The sequence below is a fragment of the Mobula birostris genome, chromosome 4 (genome assembly GCF_030028105.1).
Source record: "Mobula birostris isolate sMobBir1 chromosome 4, sMobBir1.hap1, whole genome shotgun sequence".
In the NCBI taxonomy this organism is placed as follows: Eukaryota; Metazoa; Chordata; class Chondrichthyes; order Myliobatiformes; family Myliobatidae; genus Mobula; species Mobula birostris.
In genome coordinates, this window is record NC_092373.1 from 191,720,798 (window position 1) to 191,739,197 (window position 18,400).

The 18,400-nt window shown below is 43.3% G+C and overlaps 1 protein-coding gene across 2 annotated transcripts in view; it reads right to left on the reverse strand.

Moving 5' to 3' along the window:
- smyd1b (SET and MYND domain containing 1b) overlaps positions 1-16,018 on the reverse strand; it is an 86,807-nt gene extending 70,789 nt beyond the window's left edge. For both annotated transcript variants that reach the window (XM_072256710.1, XM_072256709.1), the window contains exon 1: positions 15,814-16,018. In XM_072256710.1, the coding sequence (XP_072112811.1) occupies positions 15,814-15,950 (137 nt within the window). In that variant the 5' untranslated portion in view covers positions 15,951-16,018. The remainder of the gene's footprint in view (positions 1-15,813) is intronic.
- Between the last annotated feature and the right edge of the window lie 2,382 nt (positions 16,019-18,400).

The window sequence follows — 18,400 nt, forward strand, 5'->3', positions numbered from 1 at the left end:
TCCACTTCAGTTGGATGGAGTGGAGGTGCTCGATAAAGCGGTCCCCCAATTTATGTCGGGTCTCACCAGTTTCGGGGAGGCCGCATCAGGAGCACCGGATACAATAGGTGACCCCAACAGATTCGCAGGTGTAGTGCTGCCTCGCCTGTAAGGACTGTTTGGGGCCCTGAATGGAGGTGAGGGAGGGGGTGAATGGGTAGGTGTGGCATTTCTGTTGCTTGCAGGGATAAGTGCCAGGAGGGAGATTAGTGGGGAAGGACGAATGGACAAGGAAATCACAAAGTGAGTGATTCCTGCGGAAGGCAGAGAGTGGTCCTGGTGCAGGTCAATAAGACAAAGTAGGGTAACAGTTCAGCATGGACTAGATGGGCCAAAGGGTCTTCTTCTGTGCAGTAGTGCTCTATGAGTCTATGACTCTAGATCAAGGGTTGCCAACCTTTTTATGCCATGGACTCCGACCATTAACCAAGGGAATCCGTCGACTGCCGGTTGGGAACCCCTGGTCTAGATCCATTTTGAAAGATTGGGGAATTGAAGGTTATGAGGAACTGGCACAGAAAACGAAGCCAGCTTAGATCAGCTCTGATCATATTGAATGGCGGGGAGGGCTTGAGTGAGCAGCTGGCCTTCTGTTGCAGCTGTTTTTATTGATTTCTTCTTGCTTGTACTAGGTAGGGGAGACCAGAAATGACAGATAGACTATATATTAAATCCTGGGAAAAGTTAGGACTGTGTTCTGCACTGGAAGTGTGACAAAAGTTTGGAATTCTTCTCAGCAAACCAGTGCTGACATATGTCAACTGTTAATTTTGGAACTAAGGCTGAGAGATCTAGTTCCCTGATGGATACAGGAGTAGGTCAGAGTTCCCTCATGTCCTCTTTGAATAAACTTGAGTAGGTAAGTACTACCACACAGAAATGCCACACCTACCCATTCACTCTGATCTTGTCGCTTTACATTTCATAGAACATAGAAAATGCAGCACAGTACAGGCCCTTCAGCCCACAATGTTGTGTCAATCTTTTAACCACACTAAAATCAATCTAACCCATTCCTCACACATATTGTAGCCCTCCACTTTTCTATCATCCATATGCTTAGACTTGAGTTTCTTAAATGTCTCTAATATATCTGCCTCTACCACCACTCTGGCAGGACAAACCACACAGTCACCACTCTCTGTGTAAAAACATATCTCTGACATCCCCCCATATTTTCTTCCAATCACCTTAAAATTAGGACCCCTCAAATTAGCCATTTCCGCCACTGGAAAAGTCTCTAGCAATTCACTCGATATAAGCCTCTTATCATCTTTTACACCTCTTTCAAGTCACCTCTTATTCACTTCTGCTCCAAAGACATTTCACCCACTGGAATTATGCCAGTGAAGACAAGTCCTTAGAATCCCTCAAGAAGTTGCTGGTGAGTTACTTCCTGAATACCAGCAGTTCTTGCAGTGAAATATTCACTTAGCTTGCTAGAACCACTGTTAACCGGCTATATTATATATAACACCAATGCCCAAGAATGGAAAAGCCTACAAAGAGAGGTGGATAAAGCGCAGCCCATCACAGAAAAACCCCTCCCTGCCTCTGAGCACGTCCACAAGGAGCGCTGCCGCAAGAAAACCAACGTCATCACGGACCCCGTCATCCAGGCCTCATGTTTACCATTGTTTATCTATTTATTTACTTGCTTATTTATTTTTATGTATTTTCAGTTGGTCTTCTTCTGTACATTGGTTGCTTGTCAGAGCTTGTGTGTAGTTTTCCATTGATTCTATTGAATTTCTTTGTTCCACTGTAAATGCTTTCAAGAAAATGAATCTTGGAGTTGTGTATGGTGACGTATGCTTACCTTGATAATAAATTTACATCGAAATTTAGTTCTGAGGCCCCCGTATAAGAAGGATGTCAGTAAGCTAGGAAGGGTGCACAAAAGATGCACGTTATTGGGATTGGGGAGCTTGAGTGATAAGGACTGGTTTATAGGCTGGGCCTTTTCTCTGGAGTGTAGGAAGTCAAGGGAAGGCCTTACGAAGGTGTATAACATTATGAGTCACAAACAAGAGAAAGTCTGCAGATGCTGGAAATCCGAGCAACACACTAAAAATGTTGCAGGAACTCAGCAGGCCAGGCAGCGTCTCGGAAAAGACTACAGTCGATGTTTTCAGCTGAAACCCTTCAGCAGGACTGGAGAAAAATGCTGGGGGGGGGGGGGGCCAGGAGGGGAGAGTGAAAGACTAGGTGATCGGTGAAACCAGGAGGGGGAAGGATGAAGTAAAGAGCTGAGAAGTTGATTGGTGAAAGAGATAGAAGGCTATGGAAGAAAGAAAAAAAGTGTCACCTCACCTGGAAGGACTGTTTAGGGCCTTGAATGGTAGTGAGGCAGAAGGTGTAGGGGCAGGTGTAGCACCTGTTCTGCTTGCAAGGGTAAGTGCCAGGAGAGGGATCAGTGGGGAGGGACGAATGGACAAGGGAGTCGCATAGGGAGGAATCCCTGCAGAAAGCAGAAAGTTGGGGGGAGGGAAAGATGTGCTTGGTGGTGGGATCCCATTATCCTTTTCCTATAATAGCGAGTCTAAAATTGAAGAACACAGATCTAAGGTGAGAAGGGAGATGGCCTGTTAGGAGCTTGTCCATTTTCCCTGTGACTGCATGGGTTTCTTCTACGTTGTCTGGTTTCCTCCCACAGTCCAAAGACATACCAGTTCATAGGTTAATTGGTCAACGTAAAATTGCCTGTAATTGGGCTAGGATTTCATCGGGACTGCCAAGCGGTGTGGCTCGGAGGGCAGGAAGGGTCTAATCTGTGCAGTATCTCAATAAATAAATGAATGAATGAATAAATACATATATAGGTAAAAGTGAATAGGTAAATAAATACACAGATAGATAAGTAAATAAATAGAACATCAAATAGACTGAAGAACAACTTTATCACGCAGAGGGTGGAGGGTATATGGAATGAGCTGCCAGAGAAATGTACAGAGGCGGGTACAAATACAATCATTAAAATACATCTGGAAAGATACAAGGATAGAAAAGGTTTAGCTTCTAAACTTTAGAGGGATGTGGGCCAAATGCTGGCAAATGGAACTAGCTCAAAGCTTGGCTGCCATGGATGGGTTGGGCCAAAGGACCTGTGTCGTGCTGTACGACAATGTGACTGTTTGACCCTTGCAAAACATAGGAACGTTGAAACTTATTTCTAACATTTGGTTCAATTAAAAACAATAGGACTGAATTTCACAGCAATGTGTAGTATCTACAAAGCTATATCAAATATGCCTCCAACCTCATAAACCATATAATAGAAGATACAATATATTTTTTTTATTTTATTTTTATTTAGAGATACAGCATGGTAACGGGATCCTCCAACCCACAAACCCATCATGTGACAGCCATGTGAACAATTAACCGACTAACCCATACGTCTTTGGAATGTGGGAGGAAACTGGAGCACCCTGAGGAAACCCATGCCATCACAGGGAGAACCCCTTACAGATGGCGCTGGAATTGAATCCAGCTAGATGTGCCACCCTGTGCAGGAGACCATTCAGCCCATCATGTTTATACTGATCTATCCAATCCTGTGGTTCACAGCACCTAAGGTAGCTATCTAGGTTCTTTATTGTCTTAAATGATCAGAACTCCTATCTCCACCACACATTTGGGCCAAGTTCCATACTTCAGCACCTTTTGAAAGAATAAATATCTCCCTAGCTCCTCTAATTTCCCCCTAGGATAGAATATTTATTGACCCTTTGCAATGCTCTCCCAGGTGAGGGTTGGTGAACTTCTCGAGGATCTGCTGCTTCCTCTGCTTCATAGCACGGGCCCTTCACCTGCTGGCCAGGTGGAGGGATGGCTGAGGCCATGTGGGCATTGCGGAACACTCTAGGTGTGCAGGAACTCCTTCCAGCTTTCTGAGTTTGAGGAACATCAACAGAGAGTCCAGCCACTGGGAGTGCGGGGGACGGAATGGAGGTGTCTCTCGTCTTTCACCCAACAGTAACCCAGAGCTCAGCCCCAGGGAGAAGTAGGTGTCTGATCAGAATCGGGTTTAGTACCACCAGCATATGTTGTGAAATTTGTTAACCTTGCGGCAGCAGTACGATGCAATACATGATGGTATAGAAAAAGATACGAAATTGCGAGAAGTATATGTACATGGTAGAGCAAAAACAGAAATTAAAATAAGTAGTGAGGTAATGTTCATATTGATGGGGAAGATTAAGCAGTAACCATAAAGTCATAGAGTCATGGGTTTTTCATCACACAGTGTGGAAGCCAGTTGCTTGGCCCGTTGAGGTTTGCACTGACCATCAAGTCCCCATTTATACTAATCCTCCATTAATCATTTCTTCTATACTCCCACTACAAGTTCCCCCAATTTCTACCACTCACCAACACTCCAGAGGCAGGTTACAATGCCCATGTTAAGCTACCATCCCTCATGTCTTTGGCATGTGGAAAGAAAGAGGAGCGCTGGGAGAAACCAGTCTTAAGGAAAATGTGCAAACTCCACACAGTCAGGACTCGTGCTCACAATTGGCACTGTGAGACCGTGGCTCAGCTGGAAACTCCACTGTGCTTCCCAGTCAGTTTCTGGCCTTGTTACCCAGTCTTTGCCTATTGTTGTTGGCCAGCCATGTCATCCACTACAACTATAGGTGAGATGAACTACTGATCCTCACATTCCATGGTCACTGTCTCTCCTATCAGATTCCTTCTTCTTCAGCCTTTTCCCTCTTCCACATACCACCTCCCAGCTTCTTACATCTTCCCTCTCCTCCACAAAACCCACCTCACCAGTCACCTGGTCTCACCTATCACCCACCAGACTGCATTCATTCCCCTCCCTTGACCTTATTTTTGGTTTTTAACCCCTTCCTTTCTGGTCCTGCTGAAGGGTCTCGGCCCGAAATGTCAGCTGAACTTTTTTCCATGGATGCTGCCTGGCCTGCTGAGCTCCTCCAGCACTTTGTGTGTTTTGCTCTGGATTTCCAGCATCTGCAGATTTTTTCCTTGTTTGCGATCCATTACTTCTGTCCTAGTCTTTCACAACGTGTCCCGAATGAGACCAACTTTGTCCCTTACCAGCGTTAGATGACTGGGCTGATTGTCATTCCTGCCTTCTCCTTAATGGAGTGTTTTGCAGCTGTGGTAATCTGTATCTCCAGTGGACTTTCCTTCAGTCAGGACTCTGACCTTAAAGCCCTGAGGTCTCATGTTCCAAGTTTCCAAGTGAGTGTAAGGTAGATGCCTGTGTGATCTGCAGCAGTTATGGTACTGTAACTGCCTTCGTTTCTGTGACATTTCTCAGGGTTGAATCAGAAATGCAGATCGAGGCCCATTTGACCAGAGCCCCGACTCTGTGAATAAAGTATGACTATGACTAAACTCTCAGGTTACCTGGGTTACTAGAGTTGTGGACGAACAGCATAATTTTCCCTTTTTTTTGATATTTTTATAAACCTCGTTGCCAATCACTATATATCCTAAGGTCTGTCTTGGATCCTGTTGGAGTTCAGTTGAGCTTTACTTATGTTAATAGTTGCAGGATATGGGAGCTTCAAGCAAAGGCAGCTCTGAGTCAAACAGTGACTTAGTGCGGTGATCTGCAGAATCTCTTTGGTTTATGAAACTGCTCTTAATGTAGTTGGGTGGTATACTCTGGGTGAGAGGTGATGGACAAGTGGGAAGAATAAAATAGGATGAATGCAATTAGGTGGTTAATGACTGCATAAGACATAGGAGTACAAATAGACCATTCGGCCCATCGAGTCTGCTCTATCATTAAAACACCTGATTGATCATCCCTCTCAACTGTACTCTCCTGCTTTCTCCCCATAACCTTTGATGCCCTTACTAATCAAGAACCTATCAAACTCCACATTAAATATACCCAATGACTTGGTCTCCACCATTGTGTGTGGCACTGACTTCCACAGATTCACCACCCTCTGGCTAAAGAAATTCCTCCTTATCTCTGTCCTAAATGGTCAACCCTCTATTCTGAGGCTGTGCCCGCTGGTCCTAGGCTTGCCAGCTATAGGAAACATCTTCTCCACCTCCATGAACTCAGTGGACTGAAAGGCCTGTTTCTGTGGTGTATGAGTCTATAGATGAATGCAGTGTCTTCTCTCAACTTTGACAAGGGATTCAAAATTCTCCTACTCAGACACAGAGGGGAGGAAATGATCATTTGAGTCCTGCTAAATCCATGATCCTTTGACCCAACTCTTGAGCAGCAGAAATTAGTCATGTTCTGGTTAAAAATCCCCAAATGATGAGGAGCATGTGGGCATTAAATACTTTCCATAGGAGGATGATACCATTCCCCTCTGGCACCAGGTCGTTGAAGTGCACTTGACATTTTGTTTTGACCTTCTATTGACATATCATCTATCAGTGCCCAGTAAAGGAAGTTTAACGTTTTCTTGTGAAGTCTTACACTTCAGTGTCGCCATGTGCTAAACACATTTAGTAAAGTGATTCTGCTCTCCCTTCGTTAGAATCTACATCTTCCCTCAAACCCATTCCCATTTTCTTCTTGTCCTTAAGGTGCTGATTCTGACCGGGATGATTCTGCTAGGACCTGTAGCCAGCCCCATATCCCAGTCCATCTGCTGGCCCGTCAGTCAAATCACCTCCACTGCTGAGCACAGTGGCTACAGGCACCATACAATAGCTTGTTGCGTAATCCTGCTCTTGTACAAGCACGCACACACATGCACACTCACACACAGAACATAGAACGCAGAACACAGTACCATACAGGCCCTTCAGCCCATGATGTTGTGCCGACCCTTTAATCTACTCCAAGATCAATCTAATACTTTCCTCCCACATAGCCCTCCATTTTTCTTTCATGCATGCACACACACTCACCACTAACACCTAAACACAATCGCATGCCAACACACCCACAAACACACACTCATATCAGTCAGACACACATCAGCATGCTCACTCACCTCCTCATACATATTACTGTTATTATTCTATGGATTTGGTGAGAATGCCCTCAAGAAAATGAATCTTAGGATTGTATATGATGACATATATGTACTTTGATAATAAAATTTACTCTGAACTTTGAACTTTGAAGATGAAGCTGAAACCTCATGTAACAGAACATCATGTTATAAAAACAACCGTGGCATTGTGAAAAAAGGGTTAGGGGCATGGGCGTTCAGATTTGTAATCGTAACTTTATTTGTCCTCACAGGATTTTCATAGATAAAAGTGTACTTAATAACTCTCAGCTAATTTCGTTACTTAACGTCATACTTTATTTAATAGAGTCTCATTGTACAAATATCAGTAGAAGTGCTGGTCAATTTCCCGTGGAGAAACTGGCAGCCTGTGTTCTTTCGAGACAAAGATGTCTGATTACTACTGGGAGGTTAAATGATAACAGGTTTTCTCCACTCAAGACTGTCTTTTATCCAGTATACTATCTTTCCTGCTTGTCAGTTTCCAAAGCACCTCCTTAACTGGTTCTCTATTTCAGGATCAAAATTGCACTATAGTCAATTGGGCCTGCATAATACAAAGAGTGCTCCTTAATTGAACTATATCCAATTTGACTTATGGATTCAAAGATCATAGCAGATCTACATTTACTCTGCCTCCAAGATTCATTTTGTACTGTCTCAGCAAAATGAGCTCTGGTGCTGGTGTCATTACACAATTACTTGTTGCTATTGACCAAGGATGGATTCTGAGGTCAGCAAACTTCAGTAAGAATAGAAACCAATGACTTATCATTCATGGCTTCTTCAAAGTTTGAAGTAACTTTATTATCAAAGTACAATAGTCACCATAGATAACCCTGACATTCATTTTTTGCAGGGAATCGCAGTAAATGTAAGAAACACATTAGAATCAATGAAAAACTGCATGCAACAGGATGGACAACAACCAGTGTGCATAAACAACAAAATGTGCAAATAGAAAAAGAAAGAAGAAAAAAGAACTAATAATAATCGTAATCGAAAATACGGAAGTCAATAAGGGGACAAACCAGAAATATGCTGAATTAAAAGAGGAAATTGAAAGACGTTGGAACATGAACAGGGTATACATTGTTCCAATAGGAATATCTACAACTGTTATCATCCCAAAGTCACTACACAATAGCATCAAACAATTAGGGCTACACAGTAATATCTATGTAAATCTTCAGAAACCCACAATAGTAACCACCTCTAGAATAATCTGAAAGTTCCTAGCAATTAACAAATGAATGTGCTTGACTATGCTCGTACCTCAGGTTTTACCAGCTTGAGCTGAGAGAAAAAAATAATATTATTAATAAATAAATAAGCAATATACTTCAAGAACATGAGATGAAGAACCCTTTAAAGTGAGTCCATAGGTCGTGGAAAGATTTCAGTGATGAGGCGAGTGAGGTTGAGTGAAGTTATCCTCTCTGGCTTAAGAGCCTGATGAGTAATAACTGTCATTCAGGCTGGCCGGTGGTGCAGTCGCATCAGCACTGGACTTTGAAGCAGATGGTCCTGGGTTCAAATCCGGCTGGGTCCCAACCTGGGTAGCAGCAGTATCTGTGCGTAAGAAAGGCCCGGCAATCTACTTCTGTACCTTGCCATGAAAACCCTATGGACAACTACACTATCCATGAATCAATGATGACACCATGGCACTCAACAATAAGAACAACAACTGTCATTGCAACTTTTAAAACAATCTTCCTTAGGTTCTGTTCTTGGTAATGGAATGATTCTATAATCTGATAACAAAGGGAAATAATTCAGATCTAAAGATAAAAGTCATAGTCAAGTTTATTGCAATGAAAAACTTATGATAAAAGTCATAGTCAAGTTTATTGCAATGAAAAACTTATTTATACCACTGTCACAGGTATGTAGAATCATTTCTGCAGTATTCACAACTATAAATTAAACATAAATGATACCAAATTTTTACAAGAATGAACACAATTAGAGCAAAAAAAAACAAAATAAATTTTTGTGCAAAGTGATCAATGTGATCATAGTGCTGTTAAACTGTAGTGATTATGGTTTTGATAATTGAATAATTCAGACTGCTATTTATTGACTACAGATCTGTCTTCAATACCATAATTCCAAGCAAACTCATCTCCGCACTCCTAGATCTAGGACTCAACATCTCCCTTTGCGACTGAATCCTTGTCTTCCTGACCAACAGACCACAATCAGTACTGGCATCCCCAACACAGTTATCCTCCACACTGGCACTGCAGAAGATTGCATTCTATTCTACACCCTGTGCACGTTTGATTGCATGGCAAGACTCCGTTCTAACTCCATCTACAAGTTTGCAGATGTATGAGCGGTGATTGATAAGTTTGTGGCCTAAGGTAGAAGGAGTCAATTTTAGACAACCTAGCACATTTATTTCTCAACATAGTCTCCTCCTACATTTACACACTTAGTCCAGCGGTCGTGGAGCATACGGATTCCTTCCTTGTAGAAGTCAGCGTCTTGGACCTCCAGGAAGAAAGAAAAATAGGAGATGAGTTATTACTTCAAGCTTTCTGCATAATCACTCAAAGAGTTGAACTGCACATGCATGTAATAGGAGCTGTATAACGCACCTCCTTCTACCTTAGGCCATAAACTTATCGATCACCCCTGCTGTGGACACTTCCTGGAGGTCCAAGATGCCAATTTCTACAAAGAAGGGATCCGTATGCTCCACAACTGCTGGGCTAAGTGTGTACATGTAGGAGGGGACTATGTTGAAAAATAAATGTGCTAGGTTTTCTAAAATTGACTCCTTCTACCTTAGGCCATGAACTTATCAATCACCCCTCATATTCAGGGTATCCCCTATGGCCATTTATGAAACTAAAGGATAACAGAAAATGAATCTCAAGATAGCATATAGTCACATAAATATACTTTTGATAACAAATTTACTTTGATTCTGATTTGATTTTTTTTCTAGTCTTCTGGTATCTCACGTGTGTCCAACACAGATGCAACAGTATCTGTCAGAGCGCCAGTTATCTCCTCCCTTGCTCCCTTTAACATTCTAGGAAACATCCCATCAAGCCCTGGAGATTTAGTCCTGGGGTTATACAGCACAGAAACAAGCCGTTTCGTCTAATTTGTCTATACTTATCAAGGTGCCTTCCTGAACTTTTAACCTGTCTGAATGTATTTTTAAGTTGTAATTATACTTGACTCTACCAATATCTCTGGCTTCTTTTTCCACATATCCACTGACTTCTATGTGAAAATCCTGCCTCCAAGGTCTTTCCTCATCTTAAACCCATGCCTTCCGCTTTTAGACTCCCATAAAGAGAAGGCACAATAAAGCAGCTGGCAGATTAGACAGAAGGTAGCTTTATACATGTAACACCCTGGTTACAATTTCTACTGCTATGGATGAGATCGGGAGAAAATTCCAGAGAGAGCTGGGCGGAGAGAGGTTGTGACAGACGGTCTGGTTTGGGGTCTTTTAGCGGGAGCTGTGGAGCGGGATTCAAGGGAAGATGCAGCAGAATGCAATTAGAAGGAGAGTCCCCGTGGCAAGAAGTGCTTTGTGCAGATGCAGATGTATCGGAAGGATAAGAAGGTAGGCAGAGGGGGAGGCGTGGCTTTATTGGTAAGAAATGATATTAAATCATTAGAAAGAGGTGATATAGGATCGGAAGGTGCAGAATCTTTATGGGTTGAGCTAAGGAATAGCAGGGGTAAAAGGACCCTGATGGCAGTTATTTATAGGCCTCCAACCAGCTGCAGGGATGTGGACTACAAATTACAACTGGAAATAGAAAAGGCTTGTCAGAAAGGCAGTGTTATGATAATTGTGGGGGATTTTAACATGTGAGTAGATTGGAAAAATCAGGTCAGCACTGGATCTCAAGAGACAGGATTTGTAGAATGTCTGCGAGATGGCTTTTTAGAACAGCTTGTTGTTGAGCCCACTAGGGGATCGGCTGTACTGGATTGGGTATTGTGTAATGAACCAGAGGTGATTGGAGAGATTGAGGTGAAGGAACCCTTAGGAGGCAGTGATCATAACATGATTGAGTTCACTGTGAAATTAGAAAAACAGAAGCCGAAATCTGATGTGTCGGTGGTTCAGTGGAGTAAAGGAAATTACAGTGGTATGAGAGAGGAACTGGCCAAAGTTGACTGGAAAGGGACACTGGCGGGAAAGATGGCAGAGCAGCAGTGGCTGGAGTTTATGTGAGAAATGAGGAACGTGCAAGACAGGTATATTCCAAAAAAGAAGAAATTCTTGAGTGGAAAAAGGATGTAACCGTGGTTGACAAGAGAAGTCAAAGCCAAAGTTAAAGCAAAGGAGAGGGCATACAAGGAAGCAAAAATTAGTGGGAAGACAGAGGATTGGGAAGTTTTTAAAACCTTACAAAAGGAAACCAAGAAGGTCATTAAGAGAGAAAAGATTAACTATGAAAGGAAACTAGCAAATAATATCAAAGAGGATACTAAAAGCTTTTTCAAGTATATAAAGAGTAAAAGACAGATGAGAGTAGATATAGGACCGATAGAAAATGATACTGGAGAAATTGTAATGGGAGATGAGGAGATGGCAGAGGAACTGAACAAGTATTTTGCATCAGTCTTCGCTGAGGAAGACAGCTGGATACTGGACACTCAAGGGTGGCAGGGAAGAGAAGTGTGCGTAGTCACAATTACGACAGAGAAAGTACTCAGGAAGCTGAATAGGCTAAAGGTCAATAAATCTCCTGGACCAGGTGGAATGCACCCTCGTGTTCTGAAGGAAGTAGCTGTGGAGATTGTGGCGGCATTAGCGATGATCTTTCAAAAGTCGATAGATTCTGGTATGGTTCCGGAAGACTGGAAGATTGCAAATGTCACTCCGCTATTTAAGAAGGGGGCAAGGAAGCAAAAAGGAAATTATAGACCTGTTAGCTTGACGTCGGTGGTTGGGAAGTTGTTGGAGTCGATTGTCAAGGATGAGGTTACAGAGTACCTGGAGGCATATGACAAGATAGGCTGAACTCAGCATGGATTCCTTAAAGGAAAATCCTGCCTGACAAACCTATTACAATTTTTTGAGGAAATTACCAGTAGGCTAGACAAGGGAGATGCAGTGGATGTTGTATATTTGGATTTTCAGAAAGCCTTTGACAAGGTGCCACACATGAGGCTACTTAACAAGATAAGAGCCCATGGAATTACGGGAAAGTTACATATGTGGATAGAGCGTTGGCTGATTGGCAGGAAACAGAGAGTGGGAATAAAGGGATCCTATTCTGGTTGGCTGCCGGTTACCAGTGGTGCTCCACAGGGATCAGTGTTGGGGCCGCTTCTTTTTACATTGTACATCAACGATTTGGATTATGGAATAGATGGCTTTGTGGCTAAGTTTGCTGACGATACGAAGATAGGTGGAGGGGCCGGTAGTGCTGAGGAAACGGAGAGTCTGCAGAGAGACTTGGATAGATTGGAAGAATGGGCAGAGAAGTGGCAAATGAAGTACAATGTTGGAAAGTGTATGGTTATGCACTTTGGCAGAAAAAATAAATAGGCAGACTATTATTTAAATAGGGAAAGAATTCAAAGTTCTGAGATGCAACAGGACTTGGGAGTCCTTGTACAGGATTCCCTTAAAGTTAACCTCCAGGTTGAGTCAGTAGTGAAGAAGGCGAATGCAATGTTGGCATTCATTTCTAGAGGAGTAGAGTATAGGAGCAGGGATGTGATGTTGAGGCGCTATAAGGCGCTGGTGAGACCTCACTTGGAGTACTGTGAGTAGTTTTGGTCTCTTTATTTAAGAAAGGATGTGCTGACGTTGGAGAGGGTACAGAGAAGATTCACTAGAATGATTCCGGGAATGAGAGTGTTAGCATATGAGGAACGTTTGTCCGCTCTTGGACTGTATTCCTTGGAGTTTAGAAGAATGAGGGGAGACCTCATAGAAACATTTCGAATGTTGAAAGGCATGGACAGAGTGGATGTGGCAAAGTTGTTTCCCATGATGAGGGAGTCTAGTATGAGAGGGCATGACTTCAGGATTGAAGGGCGCCCTTTCAGAACAGAAATGCGAAGAAATTTTTTCAGTCAGAGGGTGGTGAATCTATGGAATTTGTTGCCACGGGCAGCAGTAGAGGCCAAGTCATTGGGTGTATTTAAGGCAGAGATTGATAGGTACCTGAGCACCCAAGGCATCAAAGGTTATGGTGAGAAGGCGAGGCAGTGGGACTAAATAGGATAAAATGGATCAGCTCATGATAAAATGGCGGAGCAGACTCGATGGGCCGAATGGCCTACTTCTGCTCCTTTGTCTTATGGTCTTATGAATGGCTCCAAGGAGGAAGGGCGAACACTCCTGAGAGAGAGCCAGTTCATTCGAGATGGACTTCAAGGGAAGTTCAGAATGTAGCAGACTATGGGTCCAGCTCAAGAATAAAGAGATACACCACTTGTGACTCCAGTATGAGCTCCAACATTATGTGCATATTGGAATGGTTTAACTGTAATGGGTCCTTATATCTTCTTTTATTTCCTTTTTCCGATTAACTGTTTGATAAAGCTGAAATGGGTAAATATACTTTATAATTTTATGTGGTGTACAATCTGTTATTTCTTGCCAATGGATAACTGTGTATGGGCAGTATTTACACAGCATTCACTCAAATTGAGGTTCCTTTAATTGGAACATCACGATATTCCTGTTTGGTTGAACCCCAAATCATATGTTGTTTATGAAAGGTGGCCCTCTCACCGCCAAGTCACGTGGCCGTTGGCAAAGGTAGCTAAAGAGTCGAGTTTGTATATGAGCCCTGGTGAGAGGAGAGTTACTTAATTCTTACTGAACACAGAAGCATAAGATGAAAGCAACAGAAGAGTTTCAAATGGATTTTATCCAGTGAGTTGTGATCCTTGCATTCTGGGAGATGCACCAAGGCAAGCTGATATTCTATAAATAGAAAGCTATTTAGAATTCATGGATCACTGAAACTATCCATACAGGGCCGGCTGGTGGCGCAACGACATCGGCGCCGGACCCGGGAGTGGAAGTTCCTGGGTTCGAAACTGGTCGGGTCTGCCCCGAGCATGCTTTCCATCCGTGTTGGGTTGAGTGTTGAGATCGTGACTTGACCTTGTAAAACAAAGGGAAAATGCTGCGAAAATGTCTGTGTGGGGAGTGGTGTGCTACACAGTCTCTGTCTCCCACTCTGCGCCTTGGAAAAAGCCATGAAAAATCCATCGTCATGGACGCACGCACAGACACACAGACCCAGGCGCACAGACTCACACGCATGCAGGCACACGCCAGAAAAAAAAGAAACTATCCATACAAGTGGACAAAATCAGTAAAGTGTTATAAGCCAAAGCAGAGAAGATAAGTACAAGGTGGTTGGTTAGCTAGGACATGGGCTAGAACTTTATTTGCAGCTCTGGTCCCACAAGAGAGACAGGATGTGATTAAGTTAGGGAGAGCGACACATGGATGAAATTAAAAAATGGAAGGCTGTGTGGCAGGGAAGGGTTTGATTAATCTTAGAGCAGGTTAAAGGGTCGGCACAACATTGTGGGCTGAAGGGCCTGTACTATGCTGTAGTGTTCTATGTTCCGGATATTACCTGGATTGGAGGGCTTGAGTTTTAAGGAGAGTTTGGAAAGGCTGGGTCTGTTTTCCTTCCAGCGAAGGAGGTTGAAAGATGACATAATAGAGGAAAGTAAGATTATGGGAGGCCAAGACAGGGTAGGTAGCCAGTGTCTCTTTCCTATGGTAGAGGGGTTTAAAATTGAAGGGCATAGTTTTAATGTGAGAGGGAGAAGGTTTAAAGATACTAATATTTTCACGCAGAGTAGTTGGTATCCGGAATGAGCTGCCAGAGGAGGTTATGGAGGTAGGAATGGTAACATTTAAGAGACATCTGGGCAGGTACTTGAATGAACAGGTTATAAAGGGATATAGGATTAATGCAGGCAAGTGGGATTAGTAGCATGAATTTGGGCCGAAGGGTCTGATTCCGTAATCTGTGATTCTCTAACGCTAATAAAATGGGATAGCTGGAAGATTAATGTGATGGTCAACACATTGAGCTGAGGGATCTGTTTCTGTGTAAATTACTTTGTGGCTATGAAACTTTCTGCCAACGTGGTCTGATCTTTCTGTCACAATGCAGATGACTTTTAACTACTTCCCAAAATGGCCGTGTAAGCCGTTCAATTCAGCAGTTAGGGATGGTCAACAGTTGTTGGCTTGTCAGTGCTAACTATGTCCCACGAAGAAATAAAAAGCCAACAATCACCAAGTTCTCCTTAACATCAAAGCTGTCGCAACCAGAGCTCCATTGGCAGTCCACGTTGCCCAGTTGGAGGCCCGGAATTCTCCAGCACATGCCATAACAGGGGCAAGCAGACAAGCAGGGACGAATGCCATCTCCGTGCACCCTCATAGCAAGCCTCAGAAAGGCACTTATTTAGGGATTCTGCACAACGTTAGCAGAGCTCACATCTGTATTCCACTTTGCAAAAATTGCCACGTGCAGTTACTGAGACCTGTAGTTCACCTGTGTCCTCACAGACCCGTGCACCGTCCTGGGGGACAGTTGTAGATGCAATCAATCTGAGGAACCCTCCTTACGCAGAGCAGTACCGAAAATAGCAGGAGAGGGTAAAGCTCTCAGCGCAAAGTAACTTAGTCATTAAAGCATCAATGGGAAACTGCCTGACTGCTGCCTTCCAGAAACAAGTTTACTAGGGACCACCCAGACAGAATTTACCACCTACAATGGAGCAATATGCATTGGTTTGCGCTGTACAGTAAGCAGGCGCATTGACTCACTTGTCAAACACGACCGCAGCATACGCTGGCTCAGCAAAGACCACATCCCCACTCCAAACTTCTTGCTTCGTCTTCAGACCCCTTCCCTTGCTCTCCGTGTCGAAGACTTCTGCTTTATCCATGTCACCCATCGTCATTTGAGGGAATGAGGGAGGCTGCGTGTGACAGGACAGACTTTAACCTTAGTGACTAATCTGCAGTTATCTTGACACCGTTCGGATGCCTGAAACCGAGCTTCTATAAATGGTCTGCCTCAGTCAGGCTGGACCAAGTCAAATGGTGAGGGGGTGCACGGAGGACAGGGGGGAAGTGCAACCTGTCAAACACTACATGCTGCATCAGGTTATAATGGCTGCACTGGTATAACCACAGGGGTGGGATCTTACTAAAACATATCAGAAGGAGTAACATTTTCCTGAGGGATTTTATAAATCCTGGAATAATGGATGTTTTGTCTCTTCCCCTGCTCTGGGGAAGGAGGCTGGAGCCAAGGGTTTTATTTTTGGAAATCAGATGTCCTTATCCATCAAAGTGCGGCAGCTGGAGAGAGGCAGCCATTTGCTATGAGGCTTGAGAGAGGAGAATGGAGAAGGACTGGTCTCTTCTTAAGCAGCAGTGTGGGGCAAGGTCCTAATATAATAATCACACCCAAGGGACACAGAGAGTTTACTATTAGAGATACAGAACGATAACAGACCCTCCTTCTGGCCCGACGAGCCCGTGCTGCCCAATCACACCCATGTGAACAATTGACCTATTAACCTGCATGTGGTAGGTAACCAGAGTACCCGGAGGAAACCCACACAGTCACAGGAAGAACGTGCAAACTCCTTACAGGGAGCGACTGGAAATGAACCTGGGTGGCTGGTGCTGTAAAGCATGATACTACCATGCTGCCCAATTCCACGTTAGAGTCATAGAGTCAAAGTTCAAAATTAATTTATTCTCAAAGTACATATATGTCACCATATTCAACCCTGAGATTCATTTTCTTGCAGGCATAGACAATAAATCCATAACAGAATAACAATAATCCATACTAGGCTCAATAAAAGGCCGCACCAGCTGGGCAGAGACTCATAGAACACAGCACAGAAACAGGCCCTTCAGCCCATCTAGTCTGTGCCAACCTATTAATCTGCCTCGGCATGGGCATGTTCTCCCCATGACCATGTGGGTTTCCTTTGGGTGCTCTGGTTTGCTCCCACAGTCCAAAGATGTACTGGTTGGTAGGTTATAGTAAATTGTCCTGTGATCAGGCCTAGGATTAAATTGGGTGATTGCTGGGCAGCATGGCTTGAAGGGCCGGAAGGGCCTGTCCAATGCTATATCTCCAATCAGTAAGTAAATAATGCAGTGGATGGACATTACAGATGCAGAGGGATATATACGGAAAGATGAGAAGACAATGTTAACAGATTCTTATTCATTTATTTACCACATGTACATCAAAACATACAATGAAATGCATCATTTGCGTTAATAAGCAACACAATGCAAGGATGTGCTGGGGGCAGCCACACACTCCAGCACCAACGTACACTCGGTAGACACTTTATTAGTTCAACCTGCTCACCTGCTTGTTAACGCACATATCTAATCAGCCAGTCATGAGATCTAAGCGACTTTTACCATGGAATGATTGTTGGTGCCAGGCGGGGTGGTTTAAGTCTCTCAGAAACTGCTGACCTCCTGGGATTTTCACACACAACGGTCTCCAGAGTTTACAGAGAACAGTGCAAAAAACAGAAAACACCCAGTGAGCAGCAGTTCTGTAGATGAAAACACCTTGTTAATGAGAGAGGTCAGAGGAGAATGGTCAGACTGGTTCAAGCTGGCAAGAAGGTGACAGTAACTCAAATAACCACACATTACAACAGTGGTGTACTGAAGAACACGTTGGATGTTGAAGTAGATGGGCTACAGCAGCAGAAAACCTCGAACATATAGTACACTCAGTGGCCACTTTATTAGGTAATTCCTGTACCTAATAAAGTGGTCACTGAGTGTAACATTCCCACAACGTTCGCCTAACCAGCACTTTTAAAGGAATTGAATGAATGAAGAGCCTGGAGGATCAACATGTGAGAAAACTGTAACAAAAGCTACTGGATCTTTATTTTTCTGAAAAAAAAACCCCATTAGATAATTGATTGTTTATACTTGAGCCAGGCCCAGTATAAGGGATTATTAGACATGGGAGATCCTTCAGGAATTATATGCAGAACAGATACGAATACAAACAATAAGCAGAAACTATTCAATTGTGAACTACAGGCAGTTATCAGTTTTGAAACTAAAAGCACAGCTATGCCACAAACAGACTTGCTGACAGAATACATGAGATATAGTTTGTACAGTGCCTATAAAAAGTATTAACACCCCTCTCCCCAGAAGTTTTCATGTTTAATTGTTTTACAACATTGAATCACAGTGGATTTAATTTGGCTTATTTGACACTGATCAACAGAAAAAGACTCTTTTGTGTCAAACTGCAAACAGATTTCCACAAAGTGATCTAAATTAATTACTGTGACGACAAACCAAGTTATCAGAAGATTGATGCTGATGAGAAAGATAAGGGAGA